Source organism: Pleurodeles waltl, chromosome 12, assembly GCF_031143425.1.
Source record: "Pleurodeles waltl isolate 20211129_DDA chromosome 12, aPleWal1.hap1.20221129, whole genome shotgun sequence".
Lineage (NCBI taxonomy): Eukaryota > Metazoa > Chordata > Amphibia > Caudata > Salamandridae > Pleurodeles > Pleurodeles waltl.
The window spans coordinates 657718364-657740604 of NC_090451.1; the positions used below are offsets into that span (position 1 = coordinate 657718364).

Here is a 22241-nt window from a genome sequence, read left to right on the forward strand (position 1 = left end):
ACTGTATTTCCAAGACCTTGGCGTTCAAACAGTGATAAAGGCTCTCTGAGGGAAACATCCTCAAACAGTTTTCCTATAATGGAAAGTTCGGTCTTGTAGGTGCAATTCCATAGATCTCTAATAATAGAGAGGTCACAGAAAGGAAATATACTAGATCCTGCAATATCAGAAATCTAGAATCCTCAAAAGCATTTTCCCAATGAGTCTTACGAAATGTAGCAAAGTAAGCTTCCCAGAAGCAAAATTGGTCAGTGCTAGAAGAGATGTAAGGTAGTGGTATGTATAAACGCATTAAAAGCATATTAAAGAAGCCACCTAGAGCTGCTGTTTATGTTATCAATGACTGCTTCATGTGTCCCACTAAGATGTGCAGGGTAAATTTCCATGAGAGCAGAAAAGTAGTCAAGCCAGAAGCTGTAGTGTGAATGATCCATAAGCATCGGTGTGATGTGATGAGCCAGTTATTTTCAGTTCTTCTTCGATGGTACCTGCCATGTTCTCCCAAATTTAGAAGAAAGTCTTCCAGGAGGAGAATATTCATCTCTCAAGAACTTAAACATGTATCATCAAGGTAAGCTGTGCACAGAAGTCAGACATAACATGTTGGGTCCTCTGGTGCAGGAGGTTTCCTGCTTTCTGTATGTCCTGGTTCTTCTTGTACAACACTTTGAAATGCATAGCACCGAATTTACTAAAGATCTGCAGGAAGTACTCACCAACGTAGTGCAAATGTGGTTTGCACAAATTGTATAACTAGACTGATTCACAAATGCCAACTGTGACGATTTCAAAAGTAGGTGCAGGCTTCTTTGATGATCACACACCCTAATGTATAAAGCAGTTGCCTTAGAACCCTAGTGGCTTCCCTTACTTCTTCTATCACCATACTGTTTCATGTGAAAGCACACTCCATGGAGTGCTAATTCTGGTCTCTCTTATAACCTGTAGCCACAATGGGGATGGTGTACTTCACGCAGCTACAGTTTAAAATATATCTGAGCATTCCACTAAAATCATTCAGGCAAGCCTTTCACGTGGATGATTTCAGCTCTTCTCCCTCATACTCTCCCTGTTTGCCGGCTCATCCATGTGGCCCCTCTTTCACCCATGGAGTACGCTACGGGATCTAGTTCTTCCATGTGACCCTTCTTTCACCCATAGTCTGCTGTGTGAGCTAGTTCTCCCATGTGATCCTTTTTCACTCAGTCTACTATGTGAGCTAGTTTTCCCATTTAATTCTCCTTTTACCCATAGTCTATGTGAGCTAGTTCCCCCATGTGATCCTTGTTTTACCCACAGTCTACTTTGTGAATTAGTTCTCCCATGTGACCCCTTTCATCCACAGTCTGCTATGTGAGCTAGTTCTCCCATGTGATCTTTCTTTTACCCACGATCTGCTATGTGAGCTAGTTCTCCCATGTGATCTTTCTTTTACCCACAGTCTGCTATGTGAGCTAGTTCTCCCATGTGATTCCTCTGTTACCCACAGTCTACAATGTGAGCTAGTTCTCCCATGTGATTCCTCTGTTACCCACAGTCTGCTATGTGAGCTAGTTCTCCCATGTGATCTTTCTTTTACTCACAGTCTGCTATGTGAGCTAGTTCTCCCATGTGATCTTTCTTTTACCCACAGTCTGCTATGTGAGCTAGTTCTCCCTTGTGATCCTTATTTCTGACACAGTTCTGCCTGTGACTAGTTAGATGTATCTGTTCCTCTCATGGAGATTTTTCCGGACTCAGCATTTGTATGTGCCACTTTTTCTTGCACAGTGTACATTTTGTGGTCCAACTCTTCCATGTACCCCCTCTCATAGATTGCAATCTGTAAGTGAACACTTCATTGTAACATATCCTTCTCCCGTAAAGTCCTTTCTGTAAGTCAGCTCCGCCTCTCGACCCCTCATTTTCCTTTGTTCTCATAATCCACTTCTTCCATGTGACATGTACTTCTTCCAAAGAGCCGTGCTTGTGAGCTAGCACAAGACCATTCTACTCAAGGTTCTCTCAGTGAACCAGCAATTTGACATTACACTTCTCCCATGGAGTTCCTTATGAGTTAGCCGTGTGATTCCCTCTCTCGGACCACTCTGTCAGCCAGCCTCTCTGGTCACCCCTCTTTAATATTCATCACTGAGAGCTACCTTTTCCTTGTGCACTTCTTTCACCCTTTGAGTTCAGTCTGTGAGCCAACTCATCAAGTGGAAATCTTCTTGGCCCTCTCTATGAGCCAGCCCTTCTTTTTCCTGCTTTTTTACACCACATTCCACTCACTATGCCGGACTCTTCCTTCAGTCTTACAGCTCCCTGTGAGCTAATTCTATCTTGCAACCCTTCCATCTCCCTTCTGTGAGATGTCCTTTCTAATTCGCTCTCCTCCTCTAGACGATGCAGCCATCCTTGCTTCACACTGGAGGTCTGCCTGTGTGCCAACACTTGTTGAATACCTTTTGTCTCATAGTTTTCTAGCATTCTTCTCTTGCATAAATCGATCTGATCCTTTCAGCTGTGACACATGCAAACCCAAAATACCAGTTTCTGGCTTCTGAATACTGGAACCGTTATATCAGTTATGATTTGATGAAGTTACTACTCTGGCACCAACATGGCTCAACCTAGAAAATGAACACAAGTTTGTGCATTAATCTGCTGTCCTGTATATTCCACAAAGACTCATTTAAACTAAAAACAAAAAGCTAGCAGATGCCTGCATTAATACACCACTTTTGGCTGTGACCTGCTAACTTTCCACTTCATTTTGTAGCTGAAGCTGTCTGGGTCCATGTGCCGCGAACCTCTGGGAGAGTGTGACCTGCCCGAGTACTGCAGTGGGCAGTCTCCATACTGCCCTCCAAATGTCTACCTCCAGAACGGACAGCCTTGCAGGAGTGGTCGTGCCTACTGCTACAGCGGGGACTGTCGGAGCTATGACTCTCAGTGCCAGGCTCTCTGGGGATCAGGTAAAGACTTATTAAAATGGGTCTGGTTGCATATGTGGATGATTTGATCATTGCTGCATTATAGACCCTTGGCTGCCAGTTGGATAGTCTACTTTCTGATCTTCAGCTAATTGGCTGAGTTAATTGCTTAATTACCCAGTGGTTATTCTCATCATCTGGACTGAATAGAAGGTTGGCGGCGGGCAACCATTAGGGCCAAGACAGCCTTCCAGCAAGGCACACCACTACAATGGCTAGAGAGGCCACTGAAAGTAGTGATCCTTTTGGCCAGGACCAATCAAAAGGACCAGAAGTGAGCATGTCTTGGTAGTTGAGGTGATTAACATGATCTCAATAAAAGACCCATCAGCGACCTATTGCAGCTCAGGAAGAATGGCAGGCTTTAAATGTCTGAGGACACAGTAGAATTACCAGTATTGAGAGTTAGGCAGACCTACTCATTCTGCTTTTCTTGCAAAGGTTTAAAAATATTTATTGTCCAAAATAATATTGATACTGTATAGCCCTACATCCTGCTTATGCATCAGCGGTTAGAAACCAGAACAGTAACAATAGTTTAATTTTATATGCTTTGGTCAGCTCTTCTATGTATCATCTTAACCTAGTCAGTAGAGTTTGTTTATTTGTATCTCATGTCTGGCCAGTTTAGGTAACATGGTCACTAGGGTGTACTTCATTTCTTCAGGTGCTATAATTACACAACACAAAAACTTTGCAATTTGAGAAACTGGAAAGTGTTGATTATGGACAACATTGGAAGTGGGCAGAGATACTGCAAAAAAGTGATAATGGAGAATGTGCAAGAAGACTCTTGGTAATTTTTTGTTTTGTGTGTTTTAGTTCTCACTGCAAACCACTCTGTTTGAAGGATTTTATATATGCATAATTTAGGAAACCCATTAAAAACTACTTCTAACGTGAGGAGGGGAAGAGATTTAATAATCCAGCAGGATAATGACAAAAATTATGTTTTGGGTCCCCATAACAACTACTAATATAATTGAACCCTATCTTTCTTTTGTAACAATAACACAACTTAGATTCTGATTGGCACACTTCAGACCAGGCCCTGTCCATATTTTGGCTAGTTTCCTGAAAAGATGGACATCAGCCTCCTCCTTGCGCTTGTGATCATATGTCATCTCATTTCACTCTGCACTTTAAATTGTTTAGTAAGTATCTGAGTGATTCAGGAGTGTGCACTCTGCCTTGCCCTTCCCTCATGCGCCGCCCTCTTTGTTTTGTAAGAGAGAATTACATTTAAACATAACTTATTGCAATCTCCAATAGGTTGCAAGTTTTTGCCTTCTCTAGATGTCGTAGAATACTTCTGTGCTTCCTTGCAAGGAAATCCTTAATGAGTTAAAAGAGAGTATCACTGATCAATTTATGAAAGAAAAAGTGCTGGATTCCAAAGTTTGTACAGGAGATGCTGAATGTTGGGGGTGCCGACTGCAAGACTATTTAGTCTTTAGTCCACCTAATACCTATTTATCCATCAGCAAACTCTACCTGTCCCTTCACCTCACTCTTGCTGGTTCTTTTTCTTACTTGTTCCTTCTGCCATTGTTTGTTCGTCTTTCTCTTTCTTTCCCCCTTTTGTGTTTTTCTCTCTCTTGTTCTCGGATGAAAATCTGATACAAAATAAGTGCCAGTCCCCAAAAGTACGTGCTGGTGGCCCCACCTGCAACCACCGGCTCAAATTAGGCACTTGAGAGTATCAAGTACAGTGAGAAAGGATTCTCCTTTAAATGAAAAAAAAGAAAAGTTTCTCACCAGTGTAAATCTGAACATTAGCAATAACAGAAGCAGAAAACATTTCTTGTGACTTGCTCACTTCAGTCACGGGCAATCTCAACACCTCTGTGGTTGGGATTTGTTGTTATGCACATTTGCAGGCAGTTTCACTGCTGTGTAAGTTAATGTCTTGGTTTTCAAATCTTTACTGATGTCTCTTTCTGGGGTGGGGGTTTGCAGGTTCCAGTCAAGCTCCAGACGCGTGTTTCAGTGCGGTCAATGGCAAAGGAGACAAGTACGGGAACTGCGGACAAGGTCCTAATGGCTCTTTCCTGCCCTGCGAGCAGCGGTAAGATTGGCATTTCTAAGGAGCAGGAGAGGGTAGATATGGAATTCGATAAAATCCTTCGGGCTTGGAATAAGTGTTATACCTCAGCTCTCAAATTAATATGTGATTTGCCGTTTGGGAGATAGAGATTTGCCACTTACCAAAGCTCTGCTATATTAAGACTCCCAGTCTGCTCCGCACAGTTATCAGTGACCCAGTGTAATAGTACCTAGATTACACTAGGGTGGGAACACCAGAACCGATTTTACTGGCCAGAAAATACAGCTGCTAGAGTCACTGTGTTGCATCCCAGACCCGTTTCCTGCCCTAACCTGATCGTCAGCCAAGGCAAGGTGGGTTATGTGATGATGCTTCAATGCAAGGTGACATTCTCATCTGCCCTATCTGCTCTTCTCACCCCCTTAAATCCCCTCCCCCTGCTCAGAGTGGTAGTAAGTGTCTGTGGTAAACCTCTGAGAATAAGGAAAACCGTGGGCCATTTTATCCAGTAATTCTGGGTCTCCACAGGTATTCAGACTGGTCTAACCTGTAGTTGAATGAACCCTATTTAAAAATTCTGTTGGTATCAGATATTCTGGCTGCCCGGAACTCCTGCACAGAATTCCTCCAAACTCGTAATCTGATCCTTTGATGCTTTCTGGTCTGCAGCACATCCTCCTTGTCAAGAATGGAGTACCACACAAAAACACAACACATCATCAGTCGTGACCTAATGCAGGAGAAGACCCCTCCTACACAGAGCTCAGTTGATGCATCCTACTTCTGACCAGCAGTATCCATGCTATTAAAGTGCTATAGAAATACAGTACAATCCCTAAAGACACATTGTTTGGTGGTCAAGGGCAACAAATTGTCTTGTTTATTTTGTCCTTTGCACAAGTAGGCCCAACCCCTGCAGCACAGACCCTTTACGCAAAGCTCACAGTATCACATTATGGATCTGCGAAAGAGCTTCATCTGAAGTTAAGATAAGGTTTATATCCGTTAGATCATGCTGTCCAAATTTGTATTTATGGTTCATTAATTCGAAGTCTTTATTAAGCGTGTGACCGCATAAAGGAAATGTTGTGAGCTTGGCTTGCGTTAGTGACAGTGGCTCCAGTATAAAAATGTGTACACAAGTTGCAAGGTTTTACAAATTGAGGCTAGTTGTAATGCTCCCAGAATGATGTCCGATTAGATGAAAAACTCTGCAGAAGCTTGAAAGCAAGATTGATAATTATTGGCTTTCAAAATGAAATGTACTCAATCAAATACCTACTAGAAGAAATACGTTTTGCTAAACTATGCAATTTCTTTGAGGCATCATTTTAGTAAAATGTCTATGACACATGTTAGTAGTTGTAAACAAAACTGTTTATGGAAAATAAGTGTAAACTAGTTTCGGCAAGATTATGGCAAAAATGAAAATAAAAAAGCAAAGGCAGCAGGTCTGCCAGCAGTTGTCCGCCTTTTGGTTTTCTCAATGAGTATTTTGTTTTGACATTGTTTTTGTAAACCTTTATTCTTTGTGAGAGCTGCCAGGTCCTCACCAATGTAACAAAAAATTGACCTAAAGCAAAATTGGTTTTGGCATTAAAAAGCACCCATTGTCATAGTAGTCCTTGGCACAGAAGGAATCATTTTTGTGGGGTCCTTCTGAAGGAGCAGCACAATGTCGTCACTCACAGGGAAGTTACCCATATATGAAGTACTATATATATATATGTGCGATGGCATGTGTAGCTGCAGATACACATGCTGTGCACAGTCCGCCGTCTGGTGTTGGGCTCGGAGTGTTACAAGTTGTTTTTCTTCGAAGAAGTCTTTTCGAGTCACGAGAACGAGGGACTCCTCCCACTTCGATTCCATTGCGCATGGGCGTCGACTCCATCTTAGACTGTTTTTTTTCCGCCATCGGGTTCAGACGTGTTCCTTCTCGCTCCGTGTTTCGGGTTGGAAAGTTAGTTAAAATCTCAGAAAAAAACGTCGTATTGTTTGCGTTCGGTATTGGGTTAGTTAGAACAAATCAACACCGAATTTTGAAGAGCTCCGGTGGCCCTTTGGGGTTTTTTCGATCCCCCGTCGGGGCCTGGTCGGCCCGGCCACGTGCGACTTCAAGGCTCATGGAACGGACCCCATTCCGTTTCTGCCCAAAATGCCATCACAAGTATCCGTATACGGATCACCATCTGGTCTGTAACTTGTGCTTGTCCCCCGAGCACAAGGAGGATACTTGTGAAGCCTGTCGAGCGTTTCGGTCGAGGAAGACGCTGAGAGACCGAAGAGCCAGGAGACTACAAATGGCGTCCACGCCGACAGGTCAAGATCGTTTCGAGGAGGAAGAAGAAGCTTTCTCCGTCCGCGAGTCGGATTCGGAAGAACTCGACGCCGAAGAAACAACCAAAACCGTGAGTAAGACGTCGAAAATCAAGACTCACGAGAAGTCTACAAAAGCCCAGGGGACGCCACCGCCAACAGGCCATGGCTTAACCCGAAAAATAGGTGACCCATCCAAGGCACCGAAAAAGGGCATGCTGGTGTCTAAGTCATCCGACTCCGGTCGAGATACTGCCACACAGCAACCTCGGAGCCGAGACAGCGGCTCCGAGAAACTTCGGCACAGAGACAGCGGCACCGAAGAATTTTGGCACCGAGACACCACGCCGAAAACAAAGAAGGTTTCTTCGGAGCCTAAAAAGACTTCCGAAAAGGTTTCGGTTCCGAAACAGCCAGCCTCGGAGCCGAAAACTAGTTCCTATACAGAGGAACAAGGATTAACCTCCTAATTACATAGATTTGGAGAGGAGCTTCAAGCTGTAGAGCCTGACTACACACAAAGAATGCTTCATATTCATGAGGACACAGGGAAGATAACCACTCTTCCTCCAATCAAAATAAAAAGGAAACTTGCCTTTCAACAAAAGGACAAGCAACCACAGGCAAAGGTGGCAAGGAAAACAACCCCACCACCGTCTCCACCACCATCAGTACATGCATCACCAGCAACAACTCCACCACTGATGCACTCACCAGCTCATACCACAATGAGTCAGGATGATCCCGATGCATGGGACCTCTACGATGCTCCAGTGTCTAACAATAGCCCAGACTCTTATCCTACAAAACCGTCACCACCTGAGGACAGTACATCCTATACACAGGTGGTCGCAAGGGCAGCCGAGTTTCACAATGTCTCCTTACATTCGGAACCAATTGAGGATGACTTTCTCTTTAACACCCTATCCTCCACCCATAGCCAGTATCAATGCCTTCCCATGCTCCCAGGAATGCTAAGACATTCAAAACAAATTTTTCAGGATCCAGTTAAAGGCAGAGCCATAACTCCGAGGGTGGAGAAAAAATATAAGCCACCGCCCACAGATCCAATATATATTACAACACAACTAACACCAGACTCAGTAGTTGTGGGGGCAGCTCGTAAGAGAGCCAACTCTCATACCTCAGGCGACGCACCACCTCCAGACAAGGAGAGCCGCAAATTTGATGCTGCGGGAAAAAGGGTTGCAGCACAAGCAGCAAATCAGTGGCGTATTGCCAATTCACAAGCACTTTTGGCAAGATACAACAGGGCTCATTGGGATGAAATGCAACATTTCATCGAACACTTACCCAAGGAGTTCCAAAAAAGAGCGCAACAGGTGGTGGAAGAGGGACAAAGTATCTCAAATAATCAGATACGGTCTTCCATGGATGCAGCAGATACAGCTGCAAGGACAATAAACACTGCAGTCACAATACGAAGGCACGCATGGCTGCGCCCTTCTGGGTTCAAACCGGAAATCCAGCAGGCTGTGCTCAATATGCCGTTTAATGAACAGCAATTGTTTGGGCCGGAGGTAGACACTGCCATCGAAAAACTCAAAAAGGACACCGATACAGCCAAAGCCATGGGCGCACTCTACTCCCCGCAGAGCAGAGGCACATTTCGGAAAACACCTTTTAGGGGAGGGTTTCGAGGTCAACCCACAGAAACCACAACCTCACAAACAAGGCCTACCTACCAGGGTCAATATCAGAGGGGAGGTTTTCGGGGGCAATTTAGAGGGGGCCAATTCCCAAAAAATAGAGGAAAATTCCAAGGCCCCAAAACCCCTCAAAATAAGCAGTGACTCACAAGTCACACAACCCCATCACATAACACCTGTGGGGGGAAGACTAAGCCAATTTTACAAACTTTGGGAGGAAATAACAACAAACACTTGGGTCTTAGCAATTATCCAGCATGGTTATTGCATAGAACTTCGCCAATTCCCTCCAAACGTCCCACCGAAAACACACAATATGTCAAAACAACATATAGATCTTCTAGGACTAGAAGTTCAAGCATTGCTACAAAAGGACGCAATAGAATTAGTACCAATTCAACAAAAAAACACAGGAGTTTACTCACTGTACTTTCTAATACCCAAAAAAGACAAAACTCTGAGACCAATACTAGATCTCAGAACACTAAATACCTACATAAAATCAGACCACTTTCACATGGTCACATTACAAGACGTAATCCCACTGCTCAAACAGCAAGACTACATGACAACATTAGATCTAAAAGATGCGTATTTCCATATACCAATACATCCTTCACACAGGAAATACCTAAGGTTCGTATTCCAAGGAATACATTACCAATTCAAAGTGTTGCCATTCGGAATAACAACTGCGCCAAGAGTTTTTACAAAATGCCTGGCAGTAGTAGCTGCACATATCAGAAGGCAGCAAATACATGTGTTCCCGTACTTAGACGACTGGTTAATCAAAACCAACACGCTAAAACAGTGTTCACAGCACACAAAATATGTCATACAAACCCTTCACAGGCTAGGTTTCTCCATCAACTACGCGAAGTCACACCTTTTGCCGTGTCAAACGCAGCAATACTTAGGAGCGACAATCAACACAACAAAAGGGATTGCCACTCCAAGTCCACAACGGGTTCAAACATTTCACAAAGTAATACAGGCCATGTATCCAACACAAAAGATACAAGTCAGAATGGTAATGAAACTACTAGGCATGATGTCTTCATGCATAGCCATTGTCCCAAACGCAAGATTGCACATGCGACCCTTACAACAGTGCCTAGCATCACAATGGTCACAAGCACAGGGTCAACTTCTAGATCTGGTGTTGATAGACCGCCAAACATACATCTCGCTTCTATGGTGGAACAGTACAAATTTAAACCGAGGGCGGCCTTTCCAAGACCCAGTGCCACAATACGTCATAACAACAGATGCTTCCATGACAGGGTGGGGAGCACACCTCAATTAACACAGCATCCAAGGACAATGGGACGTACATCAGAGACAGTTTCACATAAATCACTTGGAAATGTTAGCAGTATTTCTAGCGCTGAAAGCATTTCAATCCATAATAACCCAAAAATACATTCTTGTCAAAACAGACAACATAACAACAATGTATTATCTAAACAAACAAGGAGGGACACACTCAACACAGTTGTGCCTCCTAACACAGAAAATATGGCATTGGGCGATTCACAACCACATTCGCCTAATAGCACAATTTATTCCAGGGATTCAGAACCAGTTGGCAGACAATCTCTCTCGAGATCACCAACAAACCCACGAATGGGAAATTCACCCCCAAATACTAAACAATTACTTTCAAATTTGGGGAACGCCTCAAATAGATCTATTTGCAACAAAGGAAAACTCAAAATGCCAAAACTTCGCATCCAGGTACCCACAAGATCAATCCCAAGGCAATGCTCTATGGATGAACTGGTCAGGGATCTTTGCATACGCTTTTCCCCCTCTCCCTCTCATTCCATATGTAGTAAACAGGTTGAGTCAAAACAAACTCAAACTCATACTAATAGCACCAACATGGGCGAGGCAACCTTGGTACACGACAATACTAGACCTGTCAGTAGTACCTCATGTCAAACTACCCAACAAACCAGATCTGTTAACACAACACAAACAACAGATCAGACATCCAAATCCAGCATCTTTGAATCTAGCAATTTGGCTCCTGAAATCCTAGAATTCAGACACTTGCACCTCACACAAGAATGTATGGAGGTCATAAAACAAGCTAGGAAACCTACCACTAGACACTGCTACGCAAACAAGTGGAAAAGATTTGTGTATTACTGCCAGAATAATCAAATTCAGCCATTACACGCATCTCCAAAGGATATAGTAGGATATTTACTACATTTGCAAAAATCAAATCTAGCTTTCTCTTCCATAAAAATACATCTCACCGCAATATCAGCTTACCTACAAATTACTCATTCAACTTCACTATTTAAAATACCAGTCATTAAAGCGTTTATGGAAGGCTTAAAGAGAATCATACCACCAAGAACACCACCTGTTCCTTCATGGAACCTCAACATTGTCTTAACAAGACTCATGGGTCCACCTTTCGAGCCCATGCATTCTTGTGAAATGCAATACTTAACGTGGAAAGTTGCATTTTTGATTGCCATCACATCTCTAAGAAGAGTGAGCGAGATTCAAGCATTTACCATACAAGAACCATTTATTCAGATACATAAAAATAAAGTAGTTCTAAGAACAAATCCTAAATTTTTACCAAAGGTTATCTCACCATTCCACTTAAATCAAACAGTAGAATTACCAGTGTTCTTCCCACAACCAGATTCTGTAGCTGAAAGAGCACTACATACATTAGACATCAAAAGAGCACTAATGTACTATATTGACAGAACGAAACTAATTAGAAAAACAAAACAACTATTTATTGCCTTTCAAAAACCTCATACAGGAAATCCAATTTCAAAGCAAGGCATTGCTAGGTGGATAGTTAAGTGTATTCAAACCTGCTATCTTAAAGCAAAGAGAGAGCTGCCTATTACACCAAAGGCACACTCAACCAGAAAGAAAGGGGCTACCATGGCCTTTCTAGGAAATATTCCAATGAACGAAATATGTAAGGCAGCAACATGGTCTACGCCTCATACATTTACCAAGCACTACTGTGTAGATGTGTTAACTGCACAACAAGCCACAGTAGGTCAGGCTGTACTAAGAACATTATTTCAAACTACTTCAACTCCTACAGGCTGAACCACCGCTTTTTGGGAGATAACTGCTTACTAGTCGGTGCACAGCATGTGTATCTGCAGCTACACATGCCATCAAACGGAAAATGTCACTTACCCAGTGTACATCTGTTCGTGGCATGAGTCGCTGCAGATTCACATGCGCCCACCCGCCTCCCCGGGAGCCTGTAGCCGTTTAGAAGTAGATCTTCAACATTTGTACATTTGTAAATATATTACTTTAACCTATATTATGTACATACGTATTCATTCCATTGCATGGGCACTATTACTAACATACACAACTCCTACCTCACCCTCTGCGGGGAAAACAATCTAAGATGGAGTCGACGCCCATGCGCAATGCAATCGAAGTGGGAGGAGTCCCTCGGTCTCGTGACTCGAAAAGACTTCTTCGAAGAAAAACAACTTGTAACACTCCGAGCCCAACACCAGACGGCGGACTGTGCACAGCATGTGAATCTGCAGCGACTCATGTCACGAACAGATGTACACTGGGTAAGTGACATTTTCCATATATATATACATGTTCGGTGGCATGTGTAGCTGCAGATACACATGCTGTGCATTATCCTGCCATCTAGTGTTGGGCTCGGTGTGTTACAAGTTGTTTTTCTTCTAAGAAGTCTTTTCGAGTCACAAGACCGAGGGACTCCTCCCTTTCGGCTCCCTTGCGCATGGGCGTCGACTCTATCTTAGATTGTTTTCTTTCCGCCATCGGGTTCGGACGTGTTCCTCTTCGCTCTGTATTTCGAATCGGGAAAGTTAGCTAAATATCGAAAAATTGACGGTATTGTTCTCGTTCGGTACCGGGTTAGTGTTATTGTATCGGCACCGACAGCAGGAGCGCTCCAGCGGCCCTTCAGGGCTTCCATTCTTCAGCGGGGCCTGGTCGGCCCGACCACATCCATCATCGAAGTCTAATGGACCGGACCCCCTTCCGCTTCTGTCCGAAGTGCCACTCGAAGTATCCCTATACAGACTAACACCTGGTCTGTAATCTGTGTTTGTCACCAAAACACAGGGAGGATACATGTGAGGCTTGTCGAGCGTTTTGATCTAAAAAGACCCAACGTGATCGACGAGCGAGAAGACTGCAAATGGCGTCGACACGGAGAGAACAACTCTATGTCGGAGAGGAGGAAAGATTTTCCATCCAGGGGACGGACTCTGACGAATCCGAAGGTGAGCGACCCTCGACGGTGCAGCGAACAGTGAGTAAAATTGCCCCGTCCAAAACTCACACCAAGATTGTTAAGGCCAAGGGGACACCACCGCCAGCAGGCCATGGCTTAACCCATCGAAAAGAAGGTGACCAAACATCGGCACCGAAAAAGGCCAAAGATTTGCCGAAGACTTCCGACCCCGGTCGAGATTCCGGCACCGAACGATCTCGACACCGAGAGTTCGACTCACCCAAGGTGAGAAACATTTCGGCAGAACCGAAAAAGACAGTTTCGGAAACATCTGTACCAAAAAAAGCAGCTTCGGAGCCGAAAAGAGGCTCTTACACAGAAGAGCAAGGACTTTCCAGCCAAATACATGAAAAACACAGGTTTGAGTAGGAAATAAGTATGGATGAACCAGACCATATGCAAAGGAGGTTGCATATCCAGAAATGGACTGGGAAAATACAAACTCTTCCTCCAATTAAGACCATAAGAAAACTGGCATTTCAGGAGACAGAAATGCAGCCGAAGGCGAAGGTGGCCAGAGAAAAATCCCCACCACCAAGGTTTTCACCACAACCTTCCCCACTACACTCACCACAACTGTCTCCAGTGGGAACACCTCCAATGCAGTCACCTACACATACAGGGATGACACAGGATGATCCTGATGCATGGGACTTCTATGATGCACCAGTATCAGATAACAGTCCGGATTGTTACCCAACAAAGCCGTCACCTCCAGAGGACAGTACTGCATATACCCAGGTACTATCCAGGGCAGCTACGTTCCACAACGTAGCAATGCATTCTGAGCCAATAGAGGATGATTTCCTGTTCAACACCTTGGCTTCCACCCACGCTTCCTACCAGAGTCTGCCAATGCTCACGGGTATGCTTAAACATGCAAAACAAGTATTCCAGGAGCCAGTTAAAGGAAGGGCTATCACGCCTAGGGTGGAGAAGAAGTACAAGCCTCCCCCAACGGACCCTGTGTTTATAACACAACAACTTACACCAGACTCGGTGGTTGTAGGAGCAGCAAGAAAGAGGGCAAACTCTCAATCATCAGGAGACACTCCACCGCCTGACAAAGAGAGTAGAAAGTTTGACGCAGCGGGCAAACGAGTGGCAGCACAGGCAGCCAATCAATTGCGGATCGCTAATTCGCAAGCCCTACTTGCTCGCTACGATAGGGCACACTGGGACGAGATGCAACACATTATACAACACTTGCCCAAAGAACACCAGAAACGTGCCCAGCATGTTGTGGAAGAAGGACAGGCAATATCCAACAACCAAATAAGGTCCGCTCTAGACTCGGCAGACACGGCAGCAAGAACGGTCAACACTGCGGTAACCATTTGCAGGCATGCATGGTTAAGAAGCTCTGGATTCAAGCCAGAAATCCAACAAGCGGTGTTGAACATGCCTTTTAACCAAGAACAATTGTTTGGGCCGGAAGTGGACACAGCAATTGAAAAATTAAAGAAAGACACGGACATGGCCAAAGCCATGGGCGCGCTCTACTCCCCACAAGGCGGAGGCACATTTAGAAAGCCACAATTCAGAGGGGGTTTTCGAATGCAAACCCCAGAGTCTTCCACCTCTCAAACCAGACCCACCTATCAGGCACAATACCAGAGGGGAGGGTTTCGTGGCTCATATAAAGGAGGACAATTCCCAAGAGGAAGGGGAAAGTTCCAGACACCTAAAACAAGCCAAACCAAACAGTGACTCCAAGGTCACAAAACCCCAACACTTATCACCAGTTGGGGGGAGACTTACCGCATACTATCAGAACTGGACACACATTACCACAGAGGCATGGGTTCTAGCCATTATCCAACATGGTTATTGCATAGAATTCACAAATTTCCCGCCAGATGTGCCCCCAAGGGCACACAATCTGTCCAAACAACACTTAGACCTATTACAAATAGAGGTCCATGCACTATTACAAAAACAAGCAATAGAGTTAGTACCCAAACATCAGAAAGGAACAGGCGTCTACTCACTATATTTCCTAATTCCAAAGAAGGACAAAACTTTAAGACCTATCTTAGATCTCAGAACACTGAGGGGGTAATTCTACCGCCGCCCGCCAAACGGGAACCCCCAGTTGGCCGCTCCGCGGTCAGAAGACCGCTGGGGCCATTCAGACTTTCCAGCTGGGCCGGCGGGCGCCCGCCAAGGGAGCGCCTGCCGGCCCAGCGGGAAAGGGCCTGCAACACTGAAGCCGGCGGTGTTGCAGGTGTGCAACGGGTGCAGTAGCACCCGTCGCACTTTTCACTGTCTGCTCTCAAAAGCTTAATGGGTCCCTGTTAGGGGGCCCCTGCACTGGCCATGCCATGGGCATGGGCAGTGCAGGGGCCCCCAGGGGCCCCAGGACACCCGTTCCCGCCATCCTGTTCCTGGCTGTGAAAACCGTCAGAAACAGGCTTGCGGGAAGGGGGTCGGAATCCCCATGGCGGCGCTGCTTGCAGCGCCGCCATGGAGGATTGGGCCAACCGGGGTTAATCCGGCTGGAAACCGCCGGACCCGGTTTACTGACCGCGGCTTTACCGCCGCGGTCAGAATGGCCCAGGAAGCACCGCCAGCCTGTTGGCGGTGCTTTCCGTGGTCCGCGGCCCTGGCGATTTTTACCGCCAGGGTCGGAATGAGGCCCTGAATCTCTTCATCAAGTCACACCACTTCCACATGTTAACACTTCAAGACGTGGTTCCCTTACTAAAAAAGGAGGACTACATGTCAACATTGGATCTCAAGGATGCGTACTTCCACATACCCATCCATCCTTCTCACAGAAAATACTTAAGGTTTGTAATACACGGTGTTCACTATCAATTCAAAGTGTTACCGTTCGGGATAACAACAGCCCCAAGGGTATTCACAAAGTGCCTAGAAGTAGTAGCCGCTCACATAAGGAGACAGCACATGCACGTATTCCCATACTTACACTGGCTAATAAAAACCAACACTCAACAACAGTGTCTTCTTCACACGCAGTACGTTATAGAAACTCTACACAAACTAGGGTTCTCTATAAATTACCAGAAATCACATCTGCAACCATCCCAAATACAACAATACTTGGGAGCAACACTCAACACACAAAAAGCAATTGCCACTCCAAGTCCACAAAGGGTCCAAGCGTTCCAAAATATAACATCAGGCATACAGTCAAACAAACACTACCCAGTAAGGTTTGTAATGAAACTTCTAGGCATGATGTCCTCATGCATAGCCATTGTCCCAAACGCAAGATTACACATGCAGCCCTTACAACAGTGCCTAGCAAAACAATGGACACAAGCAGCGGGTCAACTTCAAGATCTAGTGTTGATAGACCGCCAAACACACTCCTCGCTTCAATGGTGGAACCCTATAAATTTAAACCAAGGGCGGCCATTCCAAGACCCAGTGCCTCAAGCCGTGATCACAACAGATGCTTCCATGATGGGGTGGGGAGCACACCTCAACAAGCACAGCATACAGGGTCAATGGGACAATCAACAAAAACAACTTCACATAAATCATTTGGAACTGCTAGCAGTGTTTCTAGCATTAAAAGCATTTCACCCACTGGTAGCCCACAAACACATTTGTGTCAAAACCGACAACATGACAACAATGTATTATCTCAACAAACAAGGGGGGCATACTCGTCACAACTGTGTCTCTTAGCACAAAAAAATTGGCATTGGGCAATTCACAATCACATTTGCCTGATAGCACAATATATCCCAGGCATTCAGAACCAGTTAGCCGACAATCTCAGTCGAGATCACCAGCAAACTCACGAATGGGAAATTCATCCCCAGATCCTACAGGACCACTTCCTCCACTGGGGAACACCAGACATAGACCTATTCGCAACAAAAGAAAACGCAAAATGCCAAAACTTCGCGTCCAGGTACCCACACCCTCAATCCAAGGGCAATGCACAATGGATCAGTTGGTCAGGGATATTTGCTTACGCTTTTCCCCCTCTCCCACTCATTCCTTATCTGGTTAACAAACTAAGTCAAAACAACCTCAAACTAATACTCATAGCACCAACCTGGGCTCGCCAACCTTGGTATACAACACTGTTGGACTTATCAGTAGTACCTCACATCAAATTACCAAACATACCAGATCTGTTAAAACAACACAAACAACAGATCAGACACCTGAATCCAGCATCGCTCTATCTAGCAATCTGGCTCCTGAAGTCTTAGAATTCAGACATTTAAACCTTACACAAGAGTGTATGGAGGTCATTAAACAAGCTAGAAAACCTACCACAAGACATTGCTACGCAAACAAATGGAAAAGATTTGTTTACTACTGCCACACTAATCAGATTCAACCACTACATGCCTCCACAGAAGATATTGTAAGCTACTTATTACACTTACAAAAGTCTAATCTAGCATTCTCTTCCATTAAAATACATCTCACGGCAATATCTGCCTATCTGCAGATTACACATACAACATCGCTTTTTAGAATCCCAGTCATTAAAGCATTTATGGAGGGTCTAAAAAGAATCATACCCCCAAGGACACCACCAGTCCCTTCGTGGAACCTTAATATTGTATTAACACGACTCATGGGGCCACCATTCGAACCCATGCACTCTTGTGAGATGCAATACTTAACTTTGAAAGTAGCCTTCCTAATAGCTATCACATCACTTAGAAGAGTAAGTGAGATACAAGCATTTACTATTCAAGAACCCTTTATACAAATACATAAACATAAAGTGGTTCTCCGTACAAATCCCAAATTCCTACCAAAGGTCATATCACCATTCCTCCTAAACCAAACAGTGGAACTCCCAGTATTCCTTCAGCAACCAGAATCAGTAGCCGAAAGAGCCTTACATACATTAGACATAGAGAGCACTGATGTATTACATTGACAGAACAAAACAATTTCGTATAACAAAACAATTGTTTGTAGCCTTCCAAAAACGTCATGCAGGTAATCCTATATCCAAACAAGGCATCGCCAGATGGATAGCTAAATGTATTCAAACTTGCTATATTAAAGCAAAAAGAGATCTACCTATTACACCAAGAGCACATTCCACTAGGAAGAAAGGTGCCACAATGGCTTTTCTTGGGAATATACCTATGACGGAAATTTGTAAGGCAGCCACCTGGTCTACGCCTCATACATTCACTAAGCATTACTGTGTAGATGTGTTAGCAACGCAACAAGCCACAGTAGGACAGGCTGTATTAAGAACATTATTTCAGACAACTTCAACTCCCACAGGCTAAGCCACCGCATTTTGGGGAGATTACTGCTTATTAGTCTATGCGCAGCATGTGTATCTGCAGCTACACATGCCACCGAACGGAAAATGTCACTTACCCAGTGTACATCTGTTCGTGGCATGAGACGCTGCAGATTCACATGCGCCCACCCACCTCCCCGGGAGCCTGTAGCCGTTATTAGTTTAATTAAAATTGTAAATTTGTAAATAAATATTATTTTGATACACATTATGTACATACATACCTACTCCATTGCATGGGCACATCTAGTATACTCACAACTCCTACCTCACCCACTGCGGGGAAAACAATCTAAGATGGAGCCGACACCCATGCGCAATGGAGCCGAAAGGGAGGAGTCCCTCGGTCTCGTGACTCGAATAGACTTCTTCGAAGAAAAACAACTTGTAACACTCCGAGCCCAACACTAGATGGCAGAATAATGCACAGCATGTGAATCTGCAGCGTCTCATGCCACGAACAGATGTACACTGGGTAAGTGACATTTTCCATATATACACATACATACATACACTGAATGAAAACAAAAGGTCTCAGCTAACGGCAGACATAATTACGAGCCCAATTATTGTAGAAAGCCACAGATGTGCACCTATGGTATACATCCTTCCATTAGTGCTGATTCACTAGAATTTAGAAAAATAGGCCTAGAATCTGTACTCCTAGAACAAGTTAGTGAATTACAGTTTAACGTGAGCAAATATGTGTATGCATGTTTGTCATTTGATAATCTGTTGAGTGTTTGCAAGTTCACTTTCCCCACCTCTTTTTTCACCCCTGTCTTGAAAAGGTTTTACTTTTGCCCTTATCAGGAGTAGATTTCCAACCTTGCTCAGTTTGGGAAGAGATTAGAGCAGATTTGGTGAATACCCATAAAAATGCCAGTTTGTAGGTGTGCACAGACTTAAAAGGGCCTTCAAACCCTGAAACTACAACTTCTCTCTACTTCCATCCCAGCATGTGGATTTGCTGAAGGGTGGTAAAATCATGGCATTTCTAGAATCAAAACCCTGCGTTAATATGAGCACCAGCATGATGAGAGATGCTATTATCAGAGCTCTGATATATTAAGAACTCTGCCATAATTTGTCTCCTCATTGCAATACACTAAACGGACAAGTGGATATTTTTATAGGACAAGTAGATTTATGAAGCATCATGTTCCATTAACAACCAGATATTTCATAAAATTCCATACCCCTGACTATACAATACTTTATTTTGCTTATGCACCTCAATTGTGACAAGACACAGCCTCTTTTGGTCGTTCAGTGCACTGCACAAACAGCTCTGTGTAGTCCCATCATGCCTGACCAGCATCACCTTTCGTTCTTCCTTTGCTTTTCTAATACTTAGTCTTATCTACAGGTCTGCAAATGTACTTTGGTCCAGCCTTATACTGCCCATTACTAAGAACTACAAAGACAGTCTCACGTTAGCGCTCTGGTGAGGGCTAGTTACAAAATTATTTTGAATTCTGCTCTCCAGCCTTTCTCACAGAAGCACAGTTTATAATTCAGATTATTTCACATCTGCATTTGTGTGTAATATGCACAATGACAGCTTTAAGTCCTGAGAGCAGTCTTCCCAGATCTGTCCACTGTCTGTTCCTCTTTCTTCTCTTTGTTGTAAACTCTGTTAATCATTTAGCTGTATTTATTTTTCACTCTTCTTTCCATCCTGTTTTCTCATCATCTACACACTAAACACTCTTTTCTTTCATTTAAATCTCATCAGCAATTTTCTTTCTCTTTCCCACTATTCTTGTTTTTCTCTCTCCTTTTGTCAGTAGTTTTTTCCTGTTTGCTTTTGCTTATTTGCCATTACTCTCTTCATTTTCCCCTTGGTTCTCACTGGTTATACCATGTTCACTGTGGATACAGCTTTACCTTAATGTATAATGTTCTGTATTTTTGTTCTCCTCGCTCTTACTATTCCGTTCTTGGTCTTCTTTTCCCATTCAGCTATCGTTTCTTATTCTTTAATCTCCTATTTTAAATTTTCACCTCTTAGGGATACCAAATGTGGCAAGATTCAGTGTCACGGTGGCCATGACAGCCCCCTCCTGGGTTCCAAAGCGGAGATCACCGTGACAAATGTCACTGTCAATAGGACCGAGTTTCAGTGTCGTGGGACATACTTCAACCTGGGCGAGGACGTCACAGATCCAGCCATGGTGATGACTGGCACTGCCTGTGGCGAGGGGAAGGTAGGTCTCTCTTCATTGTTTTGAATTTCCTGAGGCGTTCTAAGCGGGCAGAGTATTTCCTCAAAATACTTTTAACCTAAATAAAGGTATTCAGACCAGTGCCACCATAGAATGAACCTTCTTTAACTTCCACCAAGGGAAAGGGAAAGTGGTCCTTCTTGATTCTGCTCTCCTGTTTTTACGCTGGCCTATTTTTTAAATGTTTTTATTTACCACGGTTACGTGCTCTCACCACCCTGGAGGCAGTTCTTCCTTTGGATGCTCTGTTTTGTTTCCATTTACCCACTTATTGGGTCTTTGTGAGTCAGCTCTTCCATGAAGTGGATCCTCCTTGTCTGCTAGATAGGAAGTCCTGAACACATCAGCTATTTAATTTGATTCTTATGTACGAAGGCTGCAATAATACTTTTACGTTACATTGAGCTCGGCCAACCCTCTCATGTAATTTTTCCATAATAGATCCTCTCCTTGGGCCAGTCCTTCTTTGCTTTCTTACCACTGTGGTAATCTTTAGTGACCATCACATACATTTTGTCCTTCCCCCATCTAGTTCTGTCCTTGAACCAACCCAGTGATATATTTCTCTGTTGAGTATTGTAAATGACAGCCTTTCCCTGTGATCCATCTCTCCAAATCTAGGGACTTTGACTCTGGTTATAAGTTGGACGGTACTGGAGGAATTGTAAATGTTCTTGCAAATTTACCCTTACCATTTAGTTGATCTAACCTTTACTGTACAACTGCGAGTTAAACCCTATTGAATAAGGAATTAGCATGTGGGGCCATTTATTTCAGTCATAAATCTACAACAAATTCCCAGCTCAATTGGATTTAATGCATACATTTATCAACTGATCGAACTGGTATGTAAAGGTATATGGGGAGACCTGGATGGCTTGTGAAGAAGAGCGAATAAATGGGAAAGGTGATTACTAGCTTGGGGAGCCCTGTATCATCCCTACTCTCAGAGGGAAAAACGGGGATTGAGGCTTGGCTGCTGCAGCCTACGTCTCATGCAATATTTCTGGCTGGAAATTACCCGCCCCAAAAATTGGGTTTATTTGATTCTACTACTGTACAGATATTGTTATAAACCAGCCTTTAAAATTTGCCCTCCCAGAAAGAGTCCTTCCTGTGAGGCAGCACTTCTTATGGGAATTGTTCCTGGGAGACATCGCCAGGTGACCCGAGCATTGTTCCCCCTCACTGCATCAAAGTTGCTTACTATGCCAGAATCACTTAAGGCCTTCACTCATGTCTGCTCTATGTTTGCCCTGCAGGTGTGTCTAAACCAGAAGTGCCAGGATGTCTCTGCTCTGCGTGTCCAGGATTGTATTCACAAGTGCAACGGGCATGGGGTAGGTGCAGGCAGAGAGAAGCATGCTTCATTGTCATCCACTTCGTTTATTTTTGTTTACTTAGTTTTATTTGTTTGTTTTATCCTACTTGTCTTTCTTTTTTTTCTTCTA

The 22241-nt window shown here is 44.0% G+C and overlaps 1 protein-coding gene across 4 annotated transcripts in view; it reads left to right on the plus strand.

Moving 5' to 3' along the window:
• ADAM15 (ADAM metallopeptidase domain 15) overlaps positions 1-22241 on the plus strand; it is a 163262-nt gene that overhangs the window by 100420 nt on the left and 40601 nt on the right. For all 4 annotated transcript variants that reach the window (XM_069218405.1, XM_069218402.1, XM_069218403.1 and 1 more), the window contains exons 14-17: positions 2762-2957; positions 4935-5043; positions 20577-20772; positions 22053-22130. In XM_069218405.1, coding sequence (XP_069074506.1) covers positions 2762-2957; positions 4935-5043; positions 20577-20772; positions 22053-22130 — 579 coding nt within the window. The remainder of the gene's footprint in view (positions 1-2761; positions 2958-4934; positions 5044-20576; positions 20773-22052; positions 22131-22241) is intronic.